Source organism: Cottoperca gobio, chromosome 3 (genome assembly GCF_900634415.1).
Source record: "Cottoperca gobio chromosome 3, fCotGob3.1, whole genome shotgun sequence".
In the NCBI taxonomy this organism is placed as follows: Eukaryota; Metazoa; Chordata; class Actinopteri; order Perciformes; family Bovichtidae; genus Cottoperca; species Cottoperca gobio.
Genome location: NC_041357.1, coordinates 12,029,303 through 12,056,238, shown reverse-complemented (window position 1 = coordinate 12,056,238; position 26,936 = coordinate 12,029,303). Strand labels below are relative to the sequence as shown.

At 39.5% G+C, this 26,936-nt stretch overlaps 2 protein-coding genes across 2 annotated transcripts in view; one reads left to right on the top strand and one right to left on the bottom strand.

Moving 5' to 3' along the window:
* Positions 1 to 228: 228 nt before the first annotated feature.
* Positions 229 to 2,320, bottom strand: rxfp3.3a2 (relaxin family peptide receptor 3.3a2). Its single transcript, XM_029462541.1, has 2 exons — positions 1,131 to 2,320; positions 229 to 866 (listed from the first exon to the last, which is right to left on the bottom strand). Exons 1-2 carry the CDS (start codon positions 2,258 to 2,260, stop codon positions 815 to 817), a joined length of 1,182 nt encoding a protein of 393 aa, XP_029318401.1. The 5' UTR covers positions 2,261 to 2,320; the 3' UTR covers positions 229 to 814.
* Positions 2,321 to 3,549: 1,229 nt separating this feature from the next.
* The window catches only part of adamts7 (a disintegrin-like and metallopeptidase (reprolysin type) with thrombospondin type 1 motif, 7), a 62,886-nt gene continuing 39,499 nt past the window's right edge, over positions 3,550 to 26,936 (top strand). The window contains exons 1-8 of the mRNA XM_029428570.1: positions 3,550 to 3,896; positions 7,395 to 7,762; positions 13,860 to 14,043; positions 15,025 to 15,221; positions 22,266 to 22,349; positions 23,983 to 24,107; positions 24,449 to 24,598; positions 26,676 to 26,819. Of these exons, the coding sequence (XP_029284430.1) occupies positions 3,776 to 3,896; positions 7,395 to 7,762; positions 13,860 to 14,043; positions 15,025 to 15,221; positions 22,266 to 22,349; positions 23,983 to 24,107; positions 24,449 to 24,598; positions 26,676 to 26,819 (1,373 nt within the window). The 5' untranslated portion in view covers positions 3,550 to 3,775. The remainder of the gene's footprint in view (positions 3,897 to 7,394; positions 7,763 to 13,859; positions 14,044 to 15,024; positions 15,222 to 22,265; positions 22,350 to 23,982; positions 24,108 to 24,448; positions 24,599 to 26,675; positions 26,820 to 26,936) is intronic.

Here is a 26,936-nt window from a genome sequence, read left to right as displayed (position 1 = left end):
TGGGTTGTATAAATAACAGCAATATGGACTGCAGATTCCCAAACCTTGTTTCTTTATGGAAAAGTCTGTTTGAACACTTTGTGAGCATCATTTTACACCATCCCTGCTGCATCATGGACAGCCCACACAAAACAAAGAGGACAGACAATGACAGACACTCATTAACACTCAAACCAGGCAGCATTCGCAGCCAGGAGACTCCCTCAGCTCCGGGCTCTCCTGCATAGTGTTTGCTCAATCACGTGAGGAGGACCTGCACCTCTGCTGAATGCCAAGTGACAGCTGGACCCTCTACAGCCACCTTGAACCTCTCCCCTGGGTTTAGCTGACACACCTTTTGTGTTTCACTATAGCTAGAGCTCCTCAGGTTGACAACAATGCATGCATGACACTTCAAAGTTTTATTGTTGAAAGCCAAAAGAAAGACACGTGCTCTATCTGACAGGATAAACAATTGTCCACATTCATGTTATTTAATGACGTGAGAGAAACCTTTAATGTAAAAACAGTGCATTTCAGAAAATATATACATTATAAATATGCTATTATTTTATACATACAGTAGTGGTTGAACACAGCTAATACGTTTGAGGATGACATATGTACAGTATGTACACATTACAGAACATAGGCCAACTATACATGTCAATCTACATCGGATAAATAAGGCAATTGATTTACAGACACGCTACATGGCTAGAAAACACTGCAACCATGTGATTCTATTTCTAATCTCCAAATATGTAGGTCCTTTTTTATAATATAATCCCACATTTTGCCGGGAGTCCCGTGTCTAAAATTCCGCCTGGAGACGTTAGTGCCCTGTGTTCCAGTCTCTTTTTTTCCCTGCTTCGTTTCGCTCTTCACTGCCGAGAAAAGGCAAACATTTCATAAAAGTAGTGTTACAAAGGGCAAAAAGGATACCATCGTGAAGCGGCATTTTAAATAAGAGAAAGGAAAGATACATTAAATGTACTTTGGCTTGTTTGTCAATGGACTCAACGAGTCATGTTGTGTCAGTTGTAGGAATTAAATAAATGCCACATTACACTTGTCATACATAGTTCTAGCGAAAGCATTACGCACGAGTCAAGACAGTTACAGGTGGACAACCAGAGCAAAGAAGTTACCGGGTGTATGGGATCATTTGGGATTTTGGTACGCCTTTACGGTCAATGATGGACAGCGTGCACTCTCCATTGTTCAAAATCTGGGGAGGCACTTCTCCCTGTGTAAAAGAGCGCGTCGCGCTGATCCTCTTGGAGGATGGAGTGGAGACTCTCCAAAACAACCCACTGAGCATCTTCCTAATCTCTGGCCTCATCAGACAGTAAAGTACAGGGTTCAAGCAGCTGTTTGCGTGCGCAAAGCACACAGTGACAGGGAACACATACGTGTGCACCATATAATAGGATTTATCCCAGTCGACTGCGTTAAATTTGACTAAAACACCCCAGAAGGTGATGGCATGGTTTGGCATCCAGCAGAAGAAAAAAGACAAAACCACTATAGTGACAGCTTTGGTGACCCTAGAGTTGCGTTTAGGGTTTCTGCTGTCCATGCTCCTCCGTTTCACAAAGCGCAAGAGCATTAGATAGCTAACAGAGACTATTAGCGTGGGGATGATGAAGGCTATCAATATTTTCTGGATGTGATAGAGGGCGAGCCAGTCGTGCCCGTCAGGAAACTTGAGGAGGCAGAGTTTTTCTCCAGCGACAACAGTCGCGGTGGAAAAGAAAGTTGTCGGAGCTGTGGCCACTGTGGCTGCCACCCACAGCACCGCGCACACCAACTTTACGCACCGTGACCTCCTGTACGTTTTTTTCTTCAGGGCCGAGGAAACAGAGAGGTAGCGGGTCACACTCATGGCAGTGAGGAAAAACACGCTGGCGTACATGTTCATCACGGTGACAGAGAGGATGATTTTGCACATGGCGTCTCCAAACGGCCAGCTGAAGTCCAGCGCGGTGTCCACGGCCCAGAAGGGCAGAGTGAGCACGAACTGGAAGTCCGTCACTGCTAAATTGATGATGAAAACATTAATTGTGGACTTCTTTTGATCTTGACGTACCCTCATGAGAAAAAAGACTAGCAGATTTCCAACCAAACCCACCGCGCAAACTACAGAGTAAACCACGGAGATGAGTATCCTCAGGATTGGAGTGCCGTCCGCGCTCACGTCGATGTCTTCAAAACTGAATTTCTCTTCGCCAGGTGAACTTCGGTTCAGTGCTCCGCTGTAGTTAAATATGTCATCCATCTTAAAAGTTAAATACGCGGGCTTGCACCACTTTCTGCTGCGCGCACAGGCTACTCAAAAACACGCCACATGCGAAAGTGTCTCAGCTCTTTATCCCCATTCAATGAATTGGAGTGTGCTTTTATACAGGTGTGTCGCTACTCTGCTGAGCCACGATTGGACGTGACAGAGAAGCAGAAAGTGACAGCCTTAGAGACGAGAAGAAAGCATCCCGAATCCAGCAGTAAACACAAGAGCAATTCTGATTGATGTGTCTCCATGAATTTAGGATATATTTAAGTTTCACTGCATGTCAGCTCATTAGGCCTGTGGAAGAATGCTTTAATGCGTCGGATGGGGAAATTATCATTTTCTATCAAGAAAATTCCACTAAAATACAGGAATTAAGATTTGTATAATAAAGTTAATCGGCTGTTCTTCTGTTTTTTTTGTGGATGTTGTAAGTCATGTTGTATTTTAATGTGCTATGATTTCATATAACATTTATTTGTATCTCAATGGGACTTCCTGGTCAAATAAAAGTAGGACAAAGTTAAACCCCCTCCATTTTTGTAGCAAGATCAGTGTGCTTAAAAGTGCTCCATTAAAATAATTTAACTTTGCTAATAAATGTAGCAGTATTATAACGTATCGCCTTGCTTCTACAACACACGTGCAGAAAGAAACATTATCCCGGCATCAACTGGTCCATAGTTCCTTCCTTCTTCCGCTAGAGGGGGCGCTAAACTTAAACAACAGAAGTCTAATAACAAAGTAAAACAATGATGTACAGTTGAGTGACCATGTGTGTATTTTTCAACACAGTCTTTATTCAACTGAAGTGTAAGATATTGTGTTTACATGACTGTAAAGGTTTTGTGTTTAAATGACTGTAAAGGTTTTTCAGATGAGGAACGTCACTGAGCTGCTCCACCACTTTGTGGAGGTTTTGTAACAACGCACAGACTGAAGCCCCTGATCTGTCATCATTTCTCTGACTTCAATTGAACGCAACAATATCGAAACTGGTCCTCATGTGACCCACTGAAAACCCGAAAGACCTCAGTTTTCGGAGCAACTGCCAGTTGGATTGAAGCACTATATCCAATTTCTTGGAGTAGCCATTCCCCTTTAAGCCCCCAGCCCTACTGAAAGATATCCCATTGTCTTAAGTCCACCCATCTGTGGGGGTGGCTCTGCGAAAAGTTTGCAGACAACATTTTTAAACTGTCACTGGGCTGGCTCTTGGTAGGAGACTGATGGAGGACAGAGGGGACAACTACTCGCATGCAAACATCAACACCGACATTCAAACAAGTCAAAAAAGAGTGAGAATGCAATAGCAACACCCCGTGGAGGTAGACTATGTTCAGGCCTAAATTGGAGAAGTGTGTTGGGACTGTCACAGTTTAAGTGCATGGTCGCAACAAAGCGAAAAGTGCATCCAGCCCAGATGGAAATAATTTGAATTTACAATCGACGCGGTGATAGAAAGGCGTTAAATGTTTCTAAACTATAGTCTACCGTCTTGACAAAATGACCCGTTTTGGCTGCGGGTTTCACTCTTTTGGACGAGGCGTCTCTCCCATTCACCTCTTCATCGCACTTCTGACGGTCCTGGACAACTGCAACACATTGGGATTAACACATGAAGCAGGTTAGTGAACCTGAAAACAAAATATCGCCACGTCCTCTGATATTATGGCTGCTTTTTTTGCGCACATTTGTTTCAGAGTGCATCTAATTTATTCCAGAACCAGTGCTCAGTGTGGAGCAGCGGCCAGCTGTGACTTGTGTTTACAAAGTTTGGGGCTGACCAAAGCAATTAAACCCAAGGTTTTGCAGCCTAATCTGGTAGCTGGAGAGCCCTTATTTCCATTGAATCATCAGAGGTTTAAACCACATGTAGAAAAGAGCGTCTGCCCTGCCCTTGAGCCAAAATACAGACTCCCAGTGCAGCTGATACTGACCTCACCAGTGAAGGTCAGGAAACAGAATTTCTCCTTGGTTATCTACAGGATGCATCATCATTCTCCTAATGTACCTGGTTTCCATTCTTCTTTGCAAAGTGTATTAGCTGTCAGGCCCAGTGGATATCATCACATCAGAGAATTCATCCTCTCTTGTCTTAAAGGGAAACACGTCCCCACCTTCACTCCCGCACCTACATCCTCTCAGTCTTCCAAACAAACGTAGTTTGTGGTTTAGATGTCAAAAGTCACCGCTCTTCTGAGATTACAGGTACAAGCAGCAAAAAGAGTCTGCATCTCATCCTAGATAAATCAGCTGTGGCCCTTGAGAGAAAACACAAGTACTACTAGGCTTTATAGACAAGGATGTGTCACTGAGGGTGGGCACCTCCTGGTCAGTAACAATTTAAGGTGATAAATGTTGGCACAGGGATTCCACTAAGGACCTAAAAAAAGAGAAGCACTGGGACATAGGTTTCCTCTTAAGAGGCTTCCCTTATAAAAAGCAATTGTCAATTGTCTCAAGACTTAATAACACAATTGAGGAAGAGCTTTTTATTCTTTCTTGGTACATAAATACATCATTGTATTCGTTATAGTAAGACAAGTAAAAGTGGGGCGAGGAAACAGCCATCCTATTACAAATGCTCTCATCATTTCTAGCTCGCTATGTACTCAATGTGGTGAAATAAGTGTGTTGGTTTTGCCAGCTGTTGCTTATATCAAAATGCTGACATAGCTCATTTTGATTCAGAGTGCATGAATAGGAACCTGGTCAGTGATACTCATTTTTCTAAAGACCTCCTGGCAGCCACTTAAAGACCCCTGGTGGTCCTAGACCCCACATTGAGATCAAGCTCCTCCAAGCCGAGCTACTCGTGCATACTACAAGTGTTTTCTCCAGTGTGTTCTTTTTGTCAGTATGATGGTTTCTGATCACCATATCATTGAAAATAATTTTCCTTTCCTTGTTGACCTGCATTGAAGGGCACATCTGCTTAATGAAAAGCTGTAATGAAGTTGATTTGAATTTAAAAGTAACATTGTGTGTGTATTTTGTTTGTTAATTTAGATGCTACATGGAATTATTACAGATGGAGGAAATCCTTCATGTGTTATGAAATACCTTCCATGAAAAGAATCCTTGCACATTTTTATCTCCATCTGGATCAAGACCTTCCTCAAACTATGCATAATGAGAGACAGCTATGCTATTTGACTGATTGCCATAATCTTTGCAATAAATCAAATTGTTTCCAAAATGTTGGGACTCATGAGACCTGACTCAATGCCATCTATTCAGTTTTTGCTGTAGCTTCTACTACTGTACACTGGTGATGATGCCTGCGCTCACATGGCCAATTATTTATTAATTATATAATGTCACTGAGCCAACACTAGTCAAGGCCACTACTCTAACATTGTTTACATACTTTTTGAATTTATGCAAGTTTACAAATTTCCGTTCTCTCTCAATGATCTGTTATCTGCCGATAAATGCTGTTAAGTGCATTTTTCATTCATAAGTTTAGTTTTTTAAATACCTGTGTGAATTTATTTAGTTTTAATATAAAATAAGTGCACTGCAGACAGAGTGCACATCTTCTTAAACAAACAGACACAATGCCGACAATAACAGTGTTAAATAAATAAATGCTAATTTAAGTTCAGCAATGTTCTGTCTCTTTTATTATCATCATTAAATTGTTGTATTTTATCAGATGCAAAAAACAACAACAACAACATATCAGCATTATATATCAACTATCAGCCTTCCTGCTCTCTAAGTATCGGCATCAGAATCAGACATCGGTAAACCGATCGCCGAGCACTATTCTACTATGGGTGAAATTGCATCAGACTTTCCTGGGCTGTAGCTGACACCCGGTAGGCATTCAGGAATATAAGTAAATACACGTTAAGGGTTCCTTACAAAAGGAAAAGACTTTAAAACATGGGGTTTCATTTGCTCTTCATTCAGTGAGACATTCAAAGCAGCTGGTTGCCAAACACATCTCCCTCAGATATCTTCTGCACTGATGTATTCATTAAAATATTTCTGCAGATAATCCTATGCCAGGCTGAATAGAGAGACCTTGCTTTACCCCACCGCAAAGCTGTGAGAAATCATTGTTTGCATTCTGCTCATTTCTTTAGAATGACAGTAAGTTAATAATGGCGTTATGAGGGTTCAGGAGCCCGTCTTTGTACCTTGACAGATTATCTGCGTACATGCAAAAAACACAGTGTTTCTGGGGATTATGAAGCTACACGAGTGTCATTTCAACTGAGCTGTACAGAATAAGTGAACAATGATTATCTATATGAATAATATCACGATTTATGCAGGGTAGTTTGATAACAATATTTATTACGATATGATGAAATACAGAAAAATTACTTAATTATTAAATGCAGAAATGGACAGTCTGTTTCAAATAAGCCGTTGGCTCCTCATCGTTTGTAGCTCTCTTTTTACTCAACGTGGTGAAAACAGTTTGTTGTGTTGCCAGCTGTTGCTGCTATTTTGTTAAACTTTTTATGTCAACTAACTCCTCCAGCTAGCAATGTTACTTTGTTGCTTTCAGCCATGATTGTTGATAAAGTAAATCAACAAATTGCAATATTGCTGCCTTTATGACACAAACACTTTCCTTGAGAAAATATCTAAAAAAGAACATGAGAAATTAACCATAAAACCCCTTTTAATGCTTTATGCATTTCTGCATGATAGAAAGAGTGTAATGTTGTTGCTTCTGCTGTCACATCAACCTTTGTTCTTTGTAAGAAGTTGGTTAGTACACATGGTTCACACATTGTCTTTACCCCGCTCACAAAAGAGATCTTTCTCAAGTGACCTGATGCTTATTCAGCTATTTCACATCACAGGAAATTAAGGGGTATCATTTTTTAATCAGAGGAATGAATTTCACCAACAATATCAAACCGGCTGCACATGAGAGTAAAACGTGAAAGGAGGATGGTAGACAAGAATCCAGTGTACAGGGTCTGGTTACACTGCAGCTGTATTCAAACATAAAAATGACAGATGAGACACCCAGATGGGTTTGTTTAGAGCTTCCCCAGTTTTGTTTATAGCTTAACAGCCACTTTAATTATTTAAGTACCCTCCTCTTTCCCATGATTTACTAACCCATCTTCTCTTCCCACCATGGCTTTGACAGAGAGGTTTCTGCAGGATCTGCCTCAGTATGAAGTGGTTCACCCGACTAGAGTGGATGCCAAAGGTCACTTCCTGTCCAACTTCCTGTCTCACCATGCTCGCCGTGTACAGCGCCGGGAAGCCTCAGAGGGAACAGCGGACGTAGATCGAGTCTTCTACCAGTTGTGGCATGGCGGACACAGTTTTCACTTTAACCTCACGCTCAACCCACACCTGCTGGCTCCGGGCTTCCTGACGGAGAGAAGGTACGGTGGCCTGGATGGGGCCCAGATCCATTCTCCTGGATCCTCCCGGTGCCATTTCTTAGGTGACGTGTGGGATGAGGCCGTAGGTAAAGGAAGTGCAGCCATAAGTACCTGTGATGGACTGGTGAGTAACTTTTAAAGCTTGAAGTGCATTGGAAGTTGCATTCAAATTAATTTCACGTTAAACACAGAGGTGTCCGCTGCAGCAAAGGGCTGTGGAGCTGAGTTAAGGGAAAGTTCGGGTTTTTTGAAGTGGGGTTGTATGGGGTACTTATCCATGGTGGTCAGTACGCCCCCAGTTTTGAGAAACACCAAAGTCACACAATAACACAAACAAATTAACCGATGGATGCAGCTGTTCTGCGAGGTCAAATTGTTTTTGGACATTGTTTTGTCGAAGGAGTCTGGTGGCGAGAGCATAGATATGGCTTCCGTTTCCTGTCGGTGAGGGCTGACTGACGGCAAGGTAAAGTGGTGGAAATATTCTAATTATTGCGTAGACCTGAATTGATCTAGATGTATTTGGGCCTTCTTAAGGTGGCTAAAATATACATTGTGCTGCTGTCCTATCCACAGAGGTACATTGCTGTTACTCCTGTCTGCTTCTCCAAACTCGGGGCTTGCCAATTGCCATCTGCTGTAGGTAATACAAGGACTACAAATAAGTAGCTCATACAGCCCCACTTCAACCAATCCGAACTATCCCTGTAGTGCAGGGGTGTCAAACTCATTTTAGTTCAGGGGCCACATACAGCAAAATGTTATCTCAAGTGGGCCGGACCAGTAACATCACAGCATAATAACCTATAAATAACAAAAACCTTCGTTTTAGTGCAAGAAAGTACAAGTACACTTTGTCATCCCGCGGGCTGGATTGGACCCTCTGGCGGGCCGGTTTTGGCATGTTTATTTAAACTTTGCAAATCGTTGTTTAAACCTCTCTGACAACGTAAGGGTCATTTAGGCAGCTACACAGCCTGGATGGATCTTTCACAAAACATACGTGTGTCTGAAGTTATCTGCAAGTCAGACTTCAAATTTAAGTGCTTTACTTCAGCCAGAAGATGTACACAGTCTGACAATTTGCTGAACAACAAATGTTCCCCCTTAAATATCATGTTTGCGAGCAGTGGAGCATATACTATATATACTCACGCATGGAAAAACACCTTTACAGGTAACATTTACTAGACCTCCATTTTTCTAAAAAAGTATTTTCACCATGTAATTGTTGAGGCTGAAGAACAAAGTAACACTCCCTTCAGTGCATTTGCAAGATCACAGCAGGAATCCACAATCTGCTCCCTCACATTCAGAGACTCTGCAGCCAGCCATTCATGTAGTGCTCTGCCTCGGTGATCGCAGATGTGTGCTCGTAAAGGAAATCGTTTTAGACAAAAGGAGATGTCTGCGATTATCGGTGCATTCACAGAATTTAAATTGACCACAGACCATTTTTAATCTTTGACATAGAATTATCGCAAATGCTGCAGTAAAATTGCTCCATATTAGGTCTGGTCTTTAACTATCAAAGACATAGAGAGACAGAGAGAGAGAGAAAGAGAAAGAGACAGAGAGACAAAGAAACAGACAGACAGACAGAAAGAAAGATGTGGACTAGGTGCACTTTTCTCAGAAACTACATCTCTACAACATACGTCTCTACATCAGTAAACAGGATTCTGATGTTATTAACTTTGAGGCTACTTTGTAGTGCACGTGAGGAAGTGCTCTTTGTGGATTTGGAAAGCATGTAAAACTTGAATAGCGTGAGGTATGGATTCAGTGAGATGCTGGAAACAATACTTTGTGATCTGTTGGCCTGTTTGTCTCTGTCTGTCTCTGTCACTCAACCATCATGAACTTACTGCACATCTTGCAAATTCTCACAGAATCTTCATTGGGTCGAGATCTAAAGTACATGAAGACTATCGAACTGGAGTCACAGTCGTTTTAGTACACCCATCTGATGGGTCAGGGGAAATTGTTTTATCACTCTTAATCCATTTATTATTTGGTAATCCGTTGCCCACTGTTCTGTCACATGTTTCACCGTAGCTGGCTGAACCCTCCTGCTGCTATGTCTCCTCTGCTACAAGGTTCCATGTCTTCAAAGATTCTCCTCTGCTCACCACTGTTGTAAAAGACTCATGTCTTTCTCTTGGCTTACATGTGTCTCACCTTGGTTTGTTAACTTCTCACAAAGCATTTCCACCAACAGAAGTAAAAAATTACCTTTTGCTCACTGCACTTTTCTGTTACTAACTATAAATGCTGTCACGCACATCATCACTTAATCTTGCACCAGTTTATACGCAGATCACACGTCTTTCCAACTCTAATGTTTAGCTGAATAGCAACCGAACATCTTGACCTTGTGTGCATGCTGTCTGCATATATTAAGCTACAGCAGCAAGACTTACTGGAGTAGCTGGCTGGTGTAAAGAGCAGGTTGGCTTAAAGGTGCCCTTTGAGGGTTTCCTGTAAACAAACAAAAGTTAGATTTATATTCAGTGTTTCTCGCTAAAACTCATACATTGTGTGTATCCTTAAGGTCTAACAAACGTGTTGAATATATTTCCTTCACAAAACATTTGCAAAGCCAATTTCCCAGCCCTGCATTGTGTGTATCCATCTTTACTTGCAGTCTTCTCCCCTGTGTTGGACGCATTGCTACATATCATGGCTCATTACTTTCACCTGTGGATTGGTGGAATCTTAATGCATTACCTTGAGAAAAACAATATTTGGCATGTTTTATATGAATTAACAAGATTATTATCTCAAAATCTCCAGAAAAAATCTTTTTTTTAAATTCTGAATTCTGAGATTATAATCTTGTTAATTCATAAATCAGGCAAAAATATTTTGTTCTCAAGTAAATGCATCATGCTTCTGTATGGATCAGTGGAATACTGTGAAACCATTAGCAGGACTGTGTATGGTGTGCACTCGTGTGACAATCAAAATCCAGTTAAAAAATAAAACTGCACCGCAGCGCTACTAGAGGTCAACAACTCCACAGGGAATCTTTTAATGAAGCCGTCTGTGAGCGTGCACACTCTTGACGATAAGCACTAATCCACACTCAGCTTAAGTTTCACCTGATTTTAGAAGAGACCAAAAGTAATTTTTCACACGCAAAAAAAAGGCTTTTTATTTCATAATAAATATTTTATCCTTTGCAGACATTCACTTTCTGAAGTCTACAGCCCACACACACCAGCAGACACATGGTATCCACATTGGTGGTGCCCTGCCAGGCCTGTACAGCAGCCAGCTTCACTCCTCGCTTGTTTTCTAGCAAGTGAAACACATGATCAGCTGGATTGATTGAATTGTGGCCTGTTATGACCATTCCTCTGTTTGGCCATAAAAGTGTCCTTGATTGATTTGTCTTTACATTAGGGACTATTGTCCTGAAGATTATCCAAAGTATCCAAACTTGAGAGGAGCATTGGTGTCTGTGATTCGTCAAATCATTTTAACATGAATACTGATGACTTTTAATCTTTTAGTTTGAGGTTTCTTTGTGTTTTTGTGGATGGCTTCATGTCCCTGCTGTTGGAGCCGTTTTGACATGTTCCACATTCTATATTTAGTTTTTAAAAACTTCATATCAGTCTATTTTGTTCCTGTAGTTACACTGGCAGGAGCATCACATCAATCAAAGAACTACTTTAACAGTTAACGTCTAAACAAATACTTTTTCTTAAATAACTAGTGATTACTGAGTCGGACATATCTGTGTGCAACTAAAGAAGCATTGTAAGAGACAATACACACCCCTGTGGGTATTGAGTATTTGGTATGCACTCAGCAGAGCAGCACCTCCCATCACACCTTCTGTGACCGATTACTGAGGAGGTTAGGAATCCATAGATCTAAAAACTGTTGTCCAAAGAAAAATCGACCAGAAGCCTTTTTGCCAGATTATGTTGCTTTAAGTAAAACACGCAAATGAGTATATTCAGTATATTTGTTTTCATATTAAACCCTTGTATCATTGAGTTGTCTTCAGTTTGTCATTACAAACCAAGCATCTGCAGTTAGTATAATCATTACATTCCAAGTGTCCTCAACATTAAATTAAAGCATTATATAATTATATGGTCATTCATTAGAGCTAATATTGCACAACGGCTCTCTTTGGTTCAAACATGCATATTCAGTATGTATGTAATGGTGTACATACTTCTTATAGTAACAAAGCAAATATCAACGTGTCAACCAAGCCTGTGGAATTTGTACATTCAAAACATGTGGATAGCAAGATCCACATTACAAAAGTTAAATAACACTGCCGCACCATTAATGGTAAATGAATATACTTCTCTTTTACTTAAAACATAATTAAATCATTTAAAATTTAAAATTCAGACTAAAGCTTGTGTTGTTACAAACCTGAACCACAGAAATAAGCTAAATGTTGCATTCCTGCCTATAAATATGTGTATTCCCCATCAGAATCTATTCTTTGATGCGTTGATATGCCACAGTCCTGCAAGGTTCGGCTCAGGCTAAAAATTAAACAATGTAAGAACCCAAAGAGTCACGGGTATAATATGTTGCAGAGGTTGTGTTGTTGACAGTGGTGCAGAGACAGATTCACAGCACACACAAACAAACTGAGTGCAAGGATGACAGTTATTTACAGATCAGACGGGCACATAATGGAAAGCAGTCTTAACAACTCAGCACAATACTGTACAGTATGGTGTGATTGTAACAAGAGTGAATGTTTCATTTCCCCAGTGTATTTATGTGAAAAGCATGAGTCATCTGGAGTAAATAACATAGACATAGATTGCTGTTCAGCAGATTGTGAAATCATACAAAATGACAAATGCCACAAGGCTACCAATAAATGTAACAGAAAAACTACTGAACTTCATTTTATTTTATTTGACCTCGGTTTCAGTGTCGAGTCAGTGCTGATAATGTTCAGAGTCAATGGTGCGTTTCCTCAAACAAAAGAAAAAATGTCTACACAGCTGGGCTAGTTTACTGTATGTGCATACTGCTCTGCTCGACTTTCCCCATGTGGTACTACACATTATGGTCGCACCCTCAGCCCTCCTGGCTGAGCTTCAGACCCTGTGACAGCTGAGGAAGAAACGGGAGCAGAAGGTGGACAGGAATTAAATATAGGTCAAGGATGGTCAACAGAAAAAGCAGTGAGGGGCTACTGGAATTTGGTTTTGGCACCTTGCCAGTGTGGTTTAGGGTGCAGTAATTTATGTGACATCTGATCTTTCTCCTGTCTCGATCGCACCCTGGATATCTACAGCAAGTTTAAGACATCAGGCTGTTTAAACAGTTTCACTGAAAGCTCACTGAGTTTTGTTTTCGAATGCTGAAGACAAAGTCAGTGTTGTTGTCTTCAGATGTGTCGGGTCAGGGTTTAAGATTAGCCTGTACTGCAATAATTACACAGCTCTTCACCTGAGATTCAATCTACTTACAAAAACATATTAATAACAAATATACTAACCAAAGCTTTGTAACCCCAGTAACAGGAACTCAACACAACCTGAATCTGCTTCATGATAAAACACATTTCTCCTCGCTCCATGTTATGCGTTTGCATAACAGCTTATTCACATTAGAACATTATCAATATGGAAAAAAGTGCACTTTTCTTAATCTAATAATACTGCTGTGGTGTTATTTAGATATATTTAGATTGATATTATACATTTAAAAATAATTAGTTAATATTGTACTGTGAAGATATTATATTGAGAAGCCTGTGTTTGGACACGTACTCTATGTACGTCTGCAATTGATAATTATTTTTGTCGTCAATAATGTTGGTTATTTTCTTGGTTAATGGATTCATCCCTTGTGTGTAAAACACATAACAAAAAAGTGAAAACATTCTTCACAATATTCTAGAGCACAATGTTAATTCTTCAATTGTCTTGTTTCGTCTAAACAACTGTTCAAAGCAATATTCAATTTGCTGCAATGTAAGCAGCAAATCCCATTAAAGAACCTGGAACCTCCAAACATTTTTGGCATTTTTGCTTAAAATATTAAAATCGGCTAATCGTTACAGCTCTACAGTAAAGCCATGTGTCACTTTATGCTCACTTGTTGCATATCTAAATAAAATGCACACATTGTTTTCCTTGAAAGTGTTTCCTAAGATATTTTTTGTTAATAGCTCAGTATAAAGAGATGAGGAGAACTGACCTACTTCCCTTCTTTTTCTTCAGACAGGACTGTTCAAGTTGTCTGATGAAGAGTTTTTTATTCAGCCTCTGGAGAAGTGGAGCGATGAGACCTCAGCCCCACAGGCCCATGCCATCTACAAACGCCATGCGTCCTCTCCCTCCTGGAGTCCAGTCGTACTGCCCAGCTCAGGGAAACAAGCTCTCAACGGTACCTGTGGAATCAAAAGTATGTCACCAGACACATCCACTCATGCATGCACCATATGTAAAGTGACACTATTAACACGTTTTACAATACTGAAAACTTGTTATTCGTTCCTTGAAATTAACTAATAACATCCAGTCAGGCCTTGTGAGAGTATAAGTATCCTTCACTATGCCAACTCCACTGATTACACACACGGAGCACTAAATGATGAGAATGAAATTGTGGATAAAATGTTCTTGTCTCTGTCTCTGATCATCTGCATACATCTGCCATGTAATTCAATATTGCAACATCAATTTATAGTACCCGTTTACGACGAAAATAATCCGATCAAAATGTCTCTTTTAGTCTAATCAATGAATAAGAAAATACCGAACAAATTAAGAAACGTCCTCGCATTGATGGAAATATCATGCTTATTCCAGTATCCAGTATATACAGTATATATATTTAAGCAATAGCTCACGACAGGCCATGGTATATGGTCATTATATCACAGTTAAGGGGCGTGGTTTTATAATGTCTGATAAACCCCTTATATTGTTCACCCCTAGCTGAACACACTTTTACAGCGATGTACTGTTATAATGAAATAAAGTAACTCACAGCCAAGTATAGGAGTATTATAGAGAAATGTCTTAAAGTTACAGACAGTTATAAAAACATTATGTTATGTTATCTTATTTTATTAGTGTTTTTATTTTCAGGTGATAGTGCAGATTATTCCATCATTCATTACATGACACTGCTGCCTAAAATGACGAATGATGTTGTTTCTGGTTGTGTTCTTCCTTTAAAAAACATTTAAGTTACATTTATTACAATGTATCATTTGTTAATGAAGTATATTTTAATAAGGAGAGGAAGAATGATAAATGGAGAGAGGCCATGTGCAGGCTTTTGGTTCCAAAACAAACATTAAAAGTCATGGTGGTCTATGTTGGCACTGTGAACTCAGGCCGAACATTTTAAATGTCTATTTCTTTCTCCCATCTCCAGATTCACAACAAACTTCTGAAGACATTGAGAGGCAGCGGGAGCGGTGGGAGCATCGCCAGAAGAGAAGGAGGAGAATTCGTCAACGCTCAGTCAGCAAGCAGAAGTGGGTAGAAACGCTGGTGGTGGCCGACCCTAAAATGGTGGAGCATCATGGGAGCAAAGCTGTGGAAAGCTACGTCCTGGCTGTCATGAACATTGTAAGTAAGCTACATTGACAATAACATTAACATTTCCATTCATCAAATGTATGTTGTTTGATTTAAAGTTGCATCACCAATTTCTCAAAGCTTTTAACAATGCACACACATTTTTTGGGGGAAAAGGTTTTATTTGCTTTCTTGTTGAGAGTTACACAAGAAGATTGATGAGAGTAGTATCGATCTTCTCTTCTAATCCTAAGTGTGTTTCCCAAATTGTCAACTTTTTCCATTAAAGTCCTGCAGTCCTGTGGCGTAGTTAAGCCCACGTACGAAAGCCTATCGCTACGGTGGCCTAGAGAGCTCAATGTAATGCAACTTGAGAAATCACCAGCAAACGAAGAGAGCTTCTTCATCACTCATGTTGCATTATTACAAATACTGAAGGTAAATAAAACTGAGAAACACATTCACCAGATTTACAACACATACACCGCTTACAAGAAAATACAGAAACACGTCCAGTCGTACACAATTGAACTGAGTTCAAAAGCAACATAGGTTTGAAGTACAACACTAACAATAATGGTGCACATGCGTGATTTGCAAAAGTGTGATCACGCTCAATCATTTTGGAAAATTAGCTAATGACGTTTACTTTAGTGTGATGATACCTGAGCCGCCGTTCGCTGAAATCATTGTGGCTTCACTAATTAATTACTAGCGTGTTCATAACTTTTCAGTGTCTTCCAGTAACTTCTGGTGTTGTATACGACTTCAGGCTTCAGGATTTCTAACTCGTAAATGCTACAAATAAACAAAAACATTAAATAATATATAATAATCATCATAAATAAAGTTTTTGTCGCAGTAATAAAAATCTCCCAAAAATATGATGACCTGCAATAACTTGTTAAATCTCTGTACATTTTGTAATTATTAGCAGATATTATATGAGCAACTGAATTACACAGTTAAAGCAATCATTACAGTTTAGTCATTGATTCAAATTAGTACAAAAAATAAATAAACTTGCAGATATTTTGAATGCAGAGCAACATTATGTTTGAACATCTTCACAGATGTTTTGGATAATTCTGCAGTTTGAGACCAGATTCTGTTTCCGTTATTCCATCCCTGTGTCAGGTAACACAATGTATGGATTAAAACTAACTTTAACTCTACTCCTCTAGCCTTTCAAAATCAATGTTATTACTGCCTCTTAGTTACGGGTTAAGCAAACTGACTCTTTGTCTGTTATTGATTAGCACATACGTTGTTTTTTCCTAAATAAAATCATGTCTGGTCTCACTGCAGCTACTGAAAGTTCTATCAGAGGACAGGATATCAGGAAAGGGAATTTTCTGACAGAGAAACCTGGATTAACAGACAATAATACACAGAGGAAGCAGCCATTATTCCCAACATCCTCTCATGGTTGTTTTTTTGAGTCCTCTACACTCCAGCTTTGAACTTTAAAGTCCCAAATGATTCAGTTTTGTAAAAACAATCTTACACATGATCAAGGGAAACAACCTTTTACCCAAACAATCTGTAATGGCATCTTCTTCCTCAGCCACCAGCTGCTCCATTGTCTCGTCAGCAATGCCGTCTCAAAGTTCACTTGTATTCTGCTGTACTGTGTGCACCCAGTGGTATGTAACGGTCAGCAGTAGTGAGCCGTCAGGGCCAGCAAGGCCTTCTCTGCTGGCCTGAACATCATCAGAATATACATTTAATTTTTATGTATTTTTTCCTCTAATATTATTCCCCAGTCTATTCTCTTCATTTCATAGCTTTCCTCTTGGTTGCGCTGCTTCCAACCTCAGATCGAGATTTGGAGGGCTGGCCTTTATGTTAGAGCTTTTATCCAATCATATTTCAGCCATAATGTGTTGCCATGGTCCACGAAATCTGCCCTTTGGCCTTCAGAATCAACAGTGCGGGCGCCTGTAGCTTAAAGTGAATGGAAACAAAACTGTGGCGACACTGGGGCCAGCTAGCAGGCGTACGATAACGTCAGCACGTCCACGTCTTTTGATTGGATACGCACTATTGAGATGCAGAGCTATGCAGAGCTAGCAAACTTTGAACGAGCTCATTTGTGTAGTTTTCTATAAGCTGTTTTTTTTCAACCCACAATGGCTAAAGGAGGAGAAGAGATCGATTTGGTCGCAGATATAATTACAACGCCATTTTCAAGACGAACTTTTCAAGAAAAGATAGACATCGTGAGAAGAGAACGGCCAACCCCGACGCTAGCGAGCCTATAGACGGAATCGGAGTTTCGGGACTTCTGGTGGAATCGCAATGCATGCTGGTGTGGCAGGCCTAGAAAAGTGAGCATCAACTCTACAAGGGCCGCCATATTGGATTTCTTCTCTACGTGTTTACATTGTATTTAGCTTATTCTTCAAGCGTGTTGTAAACAAACCTACTACTCTACAATGAGTTCTGAACTCCTTTCTTATGATGAGGTTCAGATGTGGAAAGTCAAATCAAATCAAATCAAATTTATTTGTATAGCCCAATATCACAAATTATACATTTGTCTCAGTGTGCTTTACAGACTGTACAGGTTACGACACCCTCTGTCCTTAGACCCTCGCATCGCACAAGGAAAAACTTCCTAAAAGAAACCCCATAATTAAAGGGGGAAAAATGGAAGAAACCTCAGGCAGAGCAACTGAGGAGGGATCCCTCTCCCAGGATGGACAGACTGTAATAGATGTCGTGTGTACAGGATAAACAACATAGTACAAATACAACATTTGACAGAAATTATGTTGTGTTGAAAAAGAGAAAGTTTGGATGCATCCAGGAAAATGGCAAAAAGGCTTTCAGCCCAGCAGGACCAGGGCAGCAGGCGCAGCCACGATTCCTGATCCTGACGTAAACTTTATCGGAGGCAACCTGCCACATGAGACACAGAAACTCCGGGGATGATACCTCGGATGATGAGTTAGTAACCTACATTTACATAAATGCATACAGATAGGGAGGGGAGGAGAGGGAGGGGAGGAGAGAGGAAGAGAAGGAAGAGAGCAGGGAGGTGTCCCCCGGCAGTCTAAGTCTATAGCAGCATAACTAGGGGCTGATCCAGGGCAAACCTGAGCCAGCCCTAACTATAAGCTTTATCAAAAAGGAAAGTCTTTAGCCTACTCTTAAATGTGGAGAGTGTGTCTGCCTCCTGAACACAAACTGGAAGCTGGTTCCACTGGAGAAGAGCTTGATAGCTGAAGGCTCTGGCTCCCATTGTACTCTTAGAGACTCTAGGAACTACAAGTAACCCTGCAGTCTAGGAGCGCAATGCTCTAGTTGGCTTATAAGGTACTAGTGAGATCTTTAAGATATGCTGGAGCCTGACCATTAATGGCTTTGTAAGTCAGGAGAAGGATTTTGAATTCTATTCTGTATTTTACCGGGAGCCAGTGCAGAGCAGATAATACAGGAGTAATATGATCCCGTTTCCTTGTTCTTGTCAATACACGTGCCGCTGCATTTTGGATCAACTGAAGAGTCTTAAGCGACTTTTTGGGACAACTTGATAACAATGAGTTGCAGTAATCCAGCCTTGAAGTAACAAATGCATGGACTAGTTTTTCTGCATCATTTTGAGACATATGTCTTATTTTTGCAATGTTACGTAGATGAAAGAGATGAAAGAAGGCAGTCCTTGAGATTTGTTTTATTTGGGAGTTAAACGACAGATCTTGATCAAAGATGACGCCAAGATTCCTTACAGTGGTGCTGGAGGCCAAATTAATGCCATCCAGAGCTTCTATGTCATTAGAAAATGCGTTTCGGAGGCGTTTAGGGCCAAGTATAATAACTTCAGTTTTGTCTGTGTTTAACATCAAAAAGTTGCTAGACATCCAAGTTTTTTATGTCCTTAAGGCATGCTTGAAGTTTAGCCAATTGATTGGTTTCATCTGGTTTTAAAGTCGAAGCTTTGAAAGTATTTTGCAGCAGGCGGAATTTTAAGGTTTCAGGAACAAAACTCAAGCTTATTGCCAGGGTGTTTGCTGCATCAGAGACGGGCATTGAGGAGCAACCAACAGCTAACGAAAGACTTTCAATCACAGAAAAAGAAAAGACTAAGCTTTTGGTTATGCCGAGTGGCATTTCAGTGCCTGATCCCTTGACATTGCAGGATGGCTGGGTCAATGAAAACAACAGCATGACTTCTTGGCCGCCGATATACCTCAGCGATATAACATTATTTTTAATGTCTGACCACCCAGGGAACGATGTCGAGTTTCATAAACAAACTTTGAACGAATACAAAGAAGGCAAAGCATTTAGACTTTTTGACTCTGGCTAGTTGAAACACATATCTTTCAATCTTCTCACAGATTCTGAGTATTGCTTTTTGAAATACGCCACATTCGGCATGGATCTGCGCAGTCAAGAAAACTGGCGATATCATAAGTGCTTATTGCAGTTGTGTTGCAGGGTAAGCTATTATAAATATATACCTAACTTGTGTTTGTTAATTATTATAAAACTCAATATATAGAAAGTACATTTGTCAATATATAAATCAAGTAGATAGACTACATACCCCAGGTCGAGTTCAGGATCAGGGAATTCATTTGTTGGTTTTCCTTGCATGAAATGCTCACTGCAAATCCGCGAAGATTTCTTGGGCTTCCAAGACTTCCCATTGTAATCCTGTCTCTTTACAGCTTTGGTCCATGCTAGCCTTCTATCATTGTTCTTTAGTGCTGTTGGAAATGGAAATAGTTCGAACGGGGGCTTGCAGTCGCAATTTTTGCAATCGTGAAGCTCACAATGAGATTCTGCCCATTTATTTAGCTTTTCCCTCATTGTTTGAACATTCTTTCACCACACAATTCAGTCCAAATCCCATTACTAGAAGAGCGTTGATTACACACTAAAAACTACCCAAATACAATGTAAACACACTTGAAGAATAAGCTAAATACAATGTAAACACGTAGAGAAGAAATCCAATATGGTGGCCCTTGTAGAGTTGGTGCTCACTTTTCAAGGCTTGCCACACCAGCATGCATTGCAATTCCACCGGAAGCCCGAAACTCCGATTCCGCCTATCACAGCTGGGAAAAGGGTTTGTCCGCCACTTTCAAATCACTAACTACGAGCGGTACCCCCGGCTCACAGCCTCCGAGAGGCACTGCACATTGTACTGCTGGGAATGCCTTCTATTTACAACTAAATGTTTCCTAAATATTAATATAACTCTGTTGTTAGGGTGATGCAACGCCCGGTTATACTGCGTTTCTGTCTAAATGTATAGTTTCTAGAGCCATGGCGTCATAATGATGGTATTAAGAGGGGGAATAATTCAGGCAGGACTGTGTAGGACATCACTGAAGCCCTAGGTGTGAAATGCACGGCCCGCCACTGACGGTCAGGATAGTTAATCTCTGCAGAAAATAATGGGAAGCCCTTTCACAAAAATAGTTCCCGACTGCCTTTCACATGGTGATTTTATGGTTATTTATAGTTTTTTGGACATAAAGAAGATGAACAAGAAATCCAAAAAGCATTATTTACCCATTCAAGACTGGGTGTAAATATGCAGCATGTGGCTTGAGCGGAAATATGTAAAATCAACAGCACATTGTTGCTTTAAATAGCTGCAGCTCTATTTTAATCACAAGATAAACAATAGAGCAACATGGATGAAGTTAGACTGAAAGCAAATGTAATGTGTCTGTTAAAATGTGTTGCAAAGTTGATTAAAGCTCCATGATGTGCACCACACATAACTGTGAATGAACAGTACTATGAGAGACAACACTTATAAACAACGTTTAATGAATTAAGTCCTTGTGTGTGTGTCAAAGCTGTTCTGTCTGAAGTTCCTCAGTGACGCAACTAGTTCAGAAGGTTTTAGTGTGTAGACGTACGGTCCGACAGCAACAAAGAGAAAGGAATCTGACCAGTATTATAATTTTTGCTTCTACAATTCAACTCAACTGTCCTCAGACTCAAGTAGGTTATTTATAAATGCAGTTATTGCAGAATAAGTTGCTCTCTCTCGTTCCCTGGTCTTCCTGTTGCAGTTTCTTGACTGTATAATTGAGCTCATCAATCTTTATAACCACTTAATTTCACTGAATTTTCCAGCATCACGTTAGCTTCAGCCAAACAGTGAAAAGTGTAGATGGTACAAGGATCAAATGGGGGATGTTGTGATTATAGTGTATGGACAGTATCCTTTTTAGTGCTGTCCTTGACTCTAGAAATAGCCTGTGAGGAAGCTTTTGTTAAACCATGTGATGGTTTAGGGTGCAAGTTTTTACACCTTTCATGTTAATTGAGAACTCAGAAACTCAAAAGCTGCAGTGACTCAAATTACACGGACTAAAAGGTTAGTTGCATAACGTGTTGACATTTTTTGTGATATACTATGAAACGTAGAAATTTAAGCATCGGAAAATGAAAAGCTTCAATCATAGATTGTTAGTCCTTTAAGGTTTATAATTTAAATACTTATTAAGGTATTTTGATAAGAGGATGGATTGTTTTTAAAAGCCAGATGCACCGTGTCAAACCTCTGAGATCTGAGGTTGTTTGTTGTTCACCCAATAAAGGGATTCCTCTGAATGACTCAGGTGAACTTGTAAACTTGTAAATTGATGCATAACATTTATGAATGTTTCATTTTATTATATACATTGGCCTTGATAACAGTCAAAGTACATCCAGTGTCAAATAACCAGAGTAAAGGCTCTGGAATGATCAATTATACAACATTCTTTTAAAATGCGAGAACATAATTTCAAGATCAGACTGGTAAGTGTTTCTGCATAATGGAGATATATAAAATGAAGGTGTTTTTATTTTATATTATTTGTTGTAGATTTATTTTCTGATATTCCAAAGCTTCTAATGCATATGATTCACGGCAGCAACCTGCTAACCTTGGTTTATAAAAAAGCACATTTTACGGAGGGAATGATATAATTCTAATAATGATAATACATAATCAGTATATATCAACAGCCTATATATTGTATAAATCGTTTAATTACGAATATGTTTGATCTACACGATGCTACGGTAGGTAGAAATGTGACGGCCAAATGTTTAATGCAGTTTTTTGTTTTTCAGGTGGCGGGTCTGTTCCGAGATCCCAGTATTGGAAACGCAATCAACATTGTGGTTGTTCGACTCATCCTACTGGAGCAGGATGAGGTAAAAACATTTGTTTGTTTTTATGATAAGTTTTTAATTTTAGAAGAAGAAAAAAGGGAATAAGCTTTATACCTCAAAGGATGAATATGTGAGCTGTAATATTGTAATGACATGCATAATTGGGCCTGCTGTACATTATCCCAGTTATTACGCGGTTACTTACTAAATAAATTCATAATTTGACACAAAACAATTGATTAAAAAAATATTTTCATTGATTGAAAAAAGATTTAATTGCTTCCACTAAAATAAATAGTTTGCTCGCTGCGTTTGGAGATCAGAATGCGCCCATAGCAACCGTCTCTTATACAGAAATTGACCAATCAAAATCTAATATTTAATTAGTAAGTCGTGTAATACATAAGCAAGCATTACTTTAAGGCAGTTGTATTTTACTACAGTAGCAGAGAAACCGCTTTACCTTGTATTCACAATTTTGTGAACACACCTGTTTATTCCACATATTTCTACATTATTACAGTATTTTATTCCACTATCTGTTTTATCTTATTCTATTTTATATGTATATATTTGACTTATTCCTGCATTTTACTTGCACCATTATGTCTCCTGCACTATTTTATTTCTTTATTTTTTATGTCTTAAGTATACTGTATGTTGCATTATTGGCGGAGCTTGGGACTTAAGATTTCCATTGCCAACAGCTACACTGTACCTTTTGTGCACATCACTATAAAGCAGGCTAGCTATTTCCCCCTGTTTCCAGTCTTTATGCTAAGCTAAGCTAACCGGCTACTGGCTGTAGCTTCATACTGTATTGTATACCGTGCAGAGAGAGTGGTATCCATCTCCTCATCTAACTCTTGGCAAGAAAGCAAATAAGCATGTTCCCCAAAATGTCAAACTATTCTTTGACTTTTTTGATACTTTGATATTTTGAACAGTATAGTAGTTTGAATTTTAAATTAAAAGTGACAGCTTTAATGCAAAGCAGATGCTTACAAGTGTTTGATGTTTAAAAGCATGAAGTCTTTTTCTTGCCACTTTATGTTTTTTTAAAACCGATTCTTTATTCGAGCCAATAGAAGGCAAACACTGATACATTTGTCTCTTTTTATTGTATCTAAGTATTGTAATACTGTTTAGTACATTGGTCATTTATTATACCTGCGCTACTAGTGGCTTATCCATTAGCTGAGTTGGTAAACCTGTGTACATGCAGCTTTCTGTTTGCAAAATCACATTCATAAAGACTCTATTCTACTCGTTGTTCTAGTCGTTAGTCTAGTTCAAAATCATTTCTGCTTTTACGTTGTTAGCAGTAGTCAACGCTTAAATGTTTTAATCACTTTAATTTTCCTTCAAAGCAGCAGATAATAAGAGGCACTGTAGATGTGAATGAAGCAAATAAACAAAACTCAAGCCATGTTTTTGATTTGCTCATTTCCATCTAAATGTCTGTTATTCACTGAAAGGCTGATTCAAATGCTAAAGGCAGACATGCTGCAATCTAACTGCACCTGAAGCAAACATTTTCTGTCAATCAGAGCCTGTATTTTTCTCTTTGCTTTGCAATGTTGACAACCCATCATGTAAGTTTATAGTACTCTAGGTTTTGTATCTGTTGACATTATTCTCATTCCTTCATCTCAATGTGGCATGTTGATAACAGGATGACTTAAAGATTACACATCATGCTGACAACAGCTTGAGTAGCTTCTGTAAGTGGCAGAAGAAACTCAACATGAAAGGAGAGGAACACCCGCTCCACCACGATGTAGCGGTTCTGCTCACCAGGTAAATAAAAACTCAATTCACCGAATGTCAAAATCATAATTATGTTGTCTCCCAAAAGAGACAAATTCGTAATTGTGTTTTATGATTCGAGCAGAGCAGCTATTGGGCCCATTTAGTTATTTATTCAGGAATACAGGAATTTATAACAATTATAACAAACAAATGGTGGCTAGTATAATATTCAACATCAGTGAGACATATGATGAATAAATAAGTGATTTTCCTTTCCTGTCGTTTTTTTCTACTTTCCATCATCAAGATATCCAAAGTGTCGTCTTTCATGTTTCCTTCTAAAAAAAAAAAGACGACATCTGACATACTGTATACTCCACTTTTCACAGGAAGGACATCTGTGCAGCTACCAACATGCCCTGTGAGACGCTGGGTCTGTCCCATGTGGCCGGGATATGTCAGCCGCATCGCAGTTGCAGCATTAGTGAGGACACTGGCCTCCCTTTGGCCTTCACTGTAGCTCATGAGCTGGGACACAAGTAAGGTTTTACTACACACACACACACACACACACACACACACACACACACATACACACACACACACACACACACACTCTTGTGAACACTTTTTCCATTTAACTCAGATTAGTTAACTTAAATGCAACTAACTCTTCGACCTCCAGCTTTCTGATCTCACTCGGCTCAAATGCAGTTTACAAAGGTAGCTCCGGTTTTCCACATTCACCACATTAATTCTTTTGGAACGATGGGTCCTTGATTTCAGACAAAAATACACAAAAGCAGTCCTCTCCTTCCTAGCAGACCTTTTCAGGCTAAATTGACGGTTGCTAGCAGATTTTATCAGCTCGCTGATTAAGCTGGTACGCTGTTACTCATTGCTGCTATTTTGTCGCAATATTTCAGCCTCTTAATTACCACTTTCAATATTTCAGCTTGAGGATTTATTTTCCTCAAATAACGCTACGACAGACTTGGTCATTAAAGGACATAAAAATAGCATTCAGGCAAACAAAAGCACAAAAGCTTTCTCAGAAAGGAAAAAAAACAATGCATCAAACAAAAGCCATGTTATTCTTAAAACTGGGGTCAAGCAACGTTTTGAAACATCCCTAACAAATTATATTTTAAATAACCTATTAGAGTGTTTAATTGTTTAATTAATTATTTGTTTTGAAAGCACATGACTTGCCCTGGTAAGCTGCCACTTCTGGTACTAATGAGAACCCATTACTATGCCCTTAATGTGAGGGATAACGCTAACTGTAATGGACACTAACAGAAATCAAACAGACAAACCATCGTCCGGGGAAATGTGCTGAGACAATTATATTTTGTCACATCTGCACACATTGCCTCCTATACTCCATTAATCCATGTACAATTTCTACCTGCACGTTGCAATTATAAGCCTGTTCACTTAGACTACTTCAATAGACTTCAATAAATTAAAACCGTGTGTGTTTAGGGTTATATGTGTTCTGGGTGTTGTTGAATGCAAGAGCAAGAGCCTATTGTGAATACCAGGCAGTCCTTCCTATAAGAAGAAAAATTGATTCTCATTTTCTCCAAGATTGTCCTGGTTTCAAGTTGGTGTCCCAAGTCCTGACAAATATCTGTAAAAAAAAACACTGAGATGTCCTGGTTTTCAACATTTACTACCAATTCGTCCCGGTTTAAATAACATGAATAATATTTTTCTGGTTTTCAGCATTGACGTGTATCATGTTCTGTCACACTCATTATTACCTAACCCAATCAATGCAAGGAGACGTTTGATCTTTATACGTTTCAAAATATGTTCACCCAATTTTCAGCATTCAGTACAATATTACAGATATCTTTGTCATCATTTGACCCAATTTATGAATTACGAAACACGATCCAGTAGCATGCAGTTGCAAAGGTTAGCTAACTAATACCACCAGACGTTTTGTTGTTTTGATATACTCTGAATTCACATTTATGCATACAGCTGATAAAATATGCCGGCTACCTTTCTCATTTTAGCAAATGGTTGTTAGCTAAAAATTGCAAGTCGGGGGCAACTAGGAGCGCGATTAATCTGCGTTAATATTTTGAATGCGTTATTTATTTATTTAATTTGACAGCCCTAGTCGTTATAGTTTGCTTAATGTTTTTTTCATGCTCAAATCCATCCATAAGCAGAGACTTGCTGTGCAAATAATGTAGCCTCATATTCAAAATCAATATCAAGGCACACACGCTTTGAATCGATGTGTTGAAACCATAATTTCTCATTTTTAATCAGCATCTAGCAGCCGTCAGTAGAAAAGCTTCTGAAGGCACCAAATCAGCTGCTTAAATCTCACTGCAGTTGTCATTCTTATTGCTATGATTTATACCTTGAAAGAGCATGAACAGATTGTTTACTTTGATGCTTTTCTTTTATCAGTGGCTCCCCACTGTTGCAACTGCAACAATAGATAAATGTTGTAATCTAAGCATGTACAGTACATGCAGTTCACAGACAGGAGCATGTATTTGTTGTAGACTTGCCTTGAAGTACTTTTTACGTGTTGTGTACCCACTCACTTTAATTACCCTCTTTGTGGGATGTTCTTTTATGTCACAGCTTTGGGATTCAGCATGATGGCAACGGTAATGACTGTGAACCCATTGGGAAACGACCTTTCGTCATGTCTCCACAGCTCCTGTACGGCACCTCCCTGCCCAGGTGGTCACGCTGCAGCCGGCAATATATCACCCGCTTCCTAGAGTAAGTGCCACACATGCTGTATGAATACACTGCTGTCTGACGTATGACTTATTGTGTGTGTTAATGTTTCCTGTGCCCACAACCTAAATCCATTCATATAAAGGTCTCAAAAGCCAT

Excerpts from the sequence above, each read along its gene's own strand:
- rxfp3.3a2 (XM_029462541.1), bottom strand. The coding sequence starts at position 2,260 with ATGGATGACATATTTAACTACAGCGGAGCACTGAACCGAAGTTCACCT. Across the intron at positions 867-1,130 it reads CAAATGATCCCATACACCCG|TGAAGAGCGAAACGAAGCAG; the intron begins GTAACTTCTTTG and ends TTTTCTCGGCAG.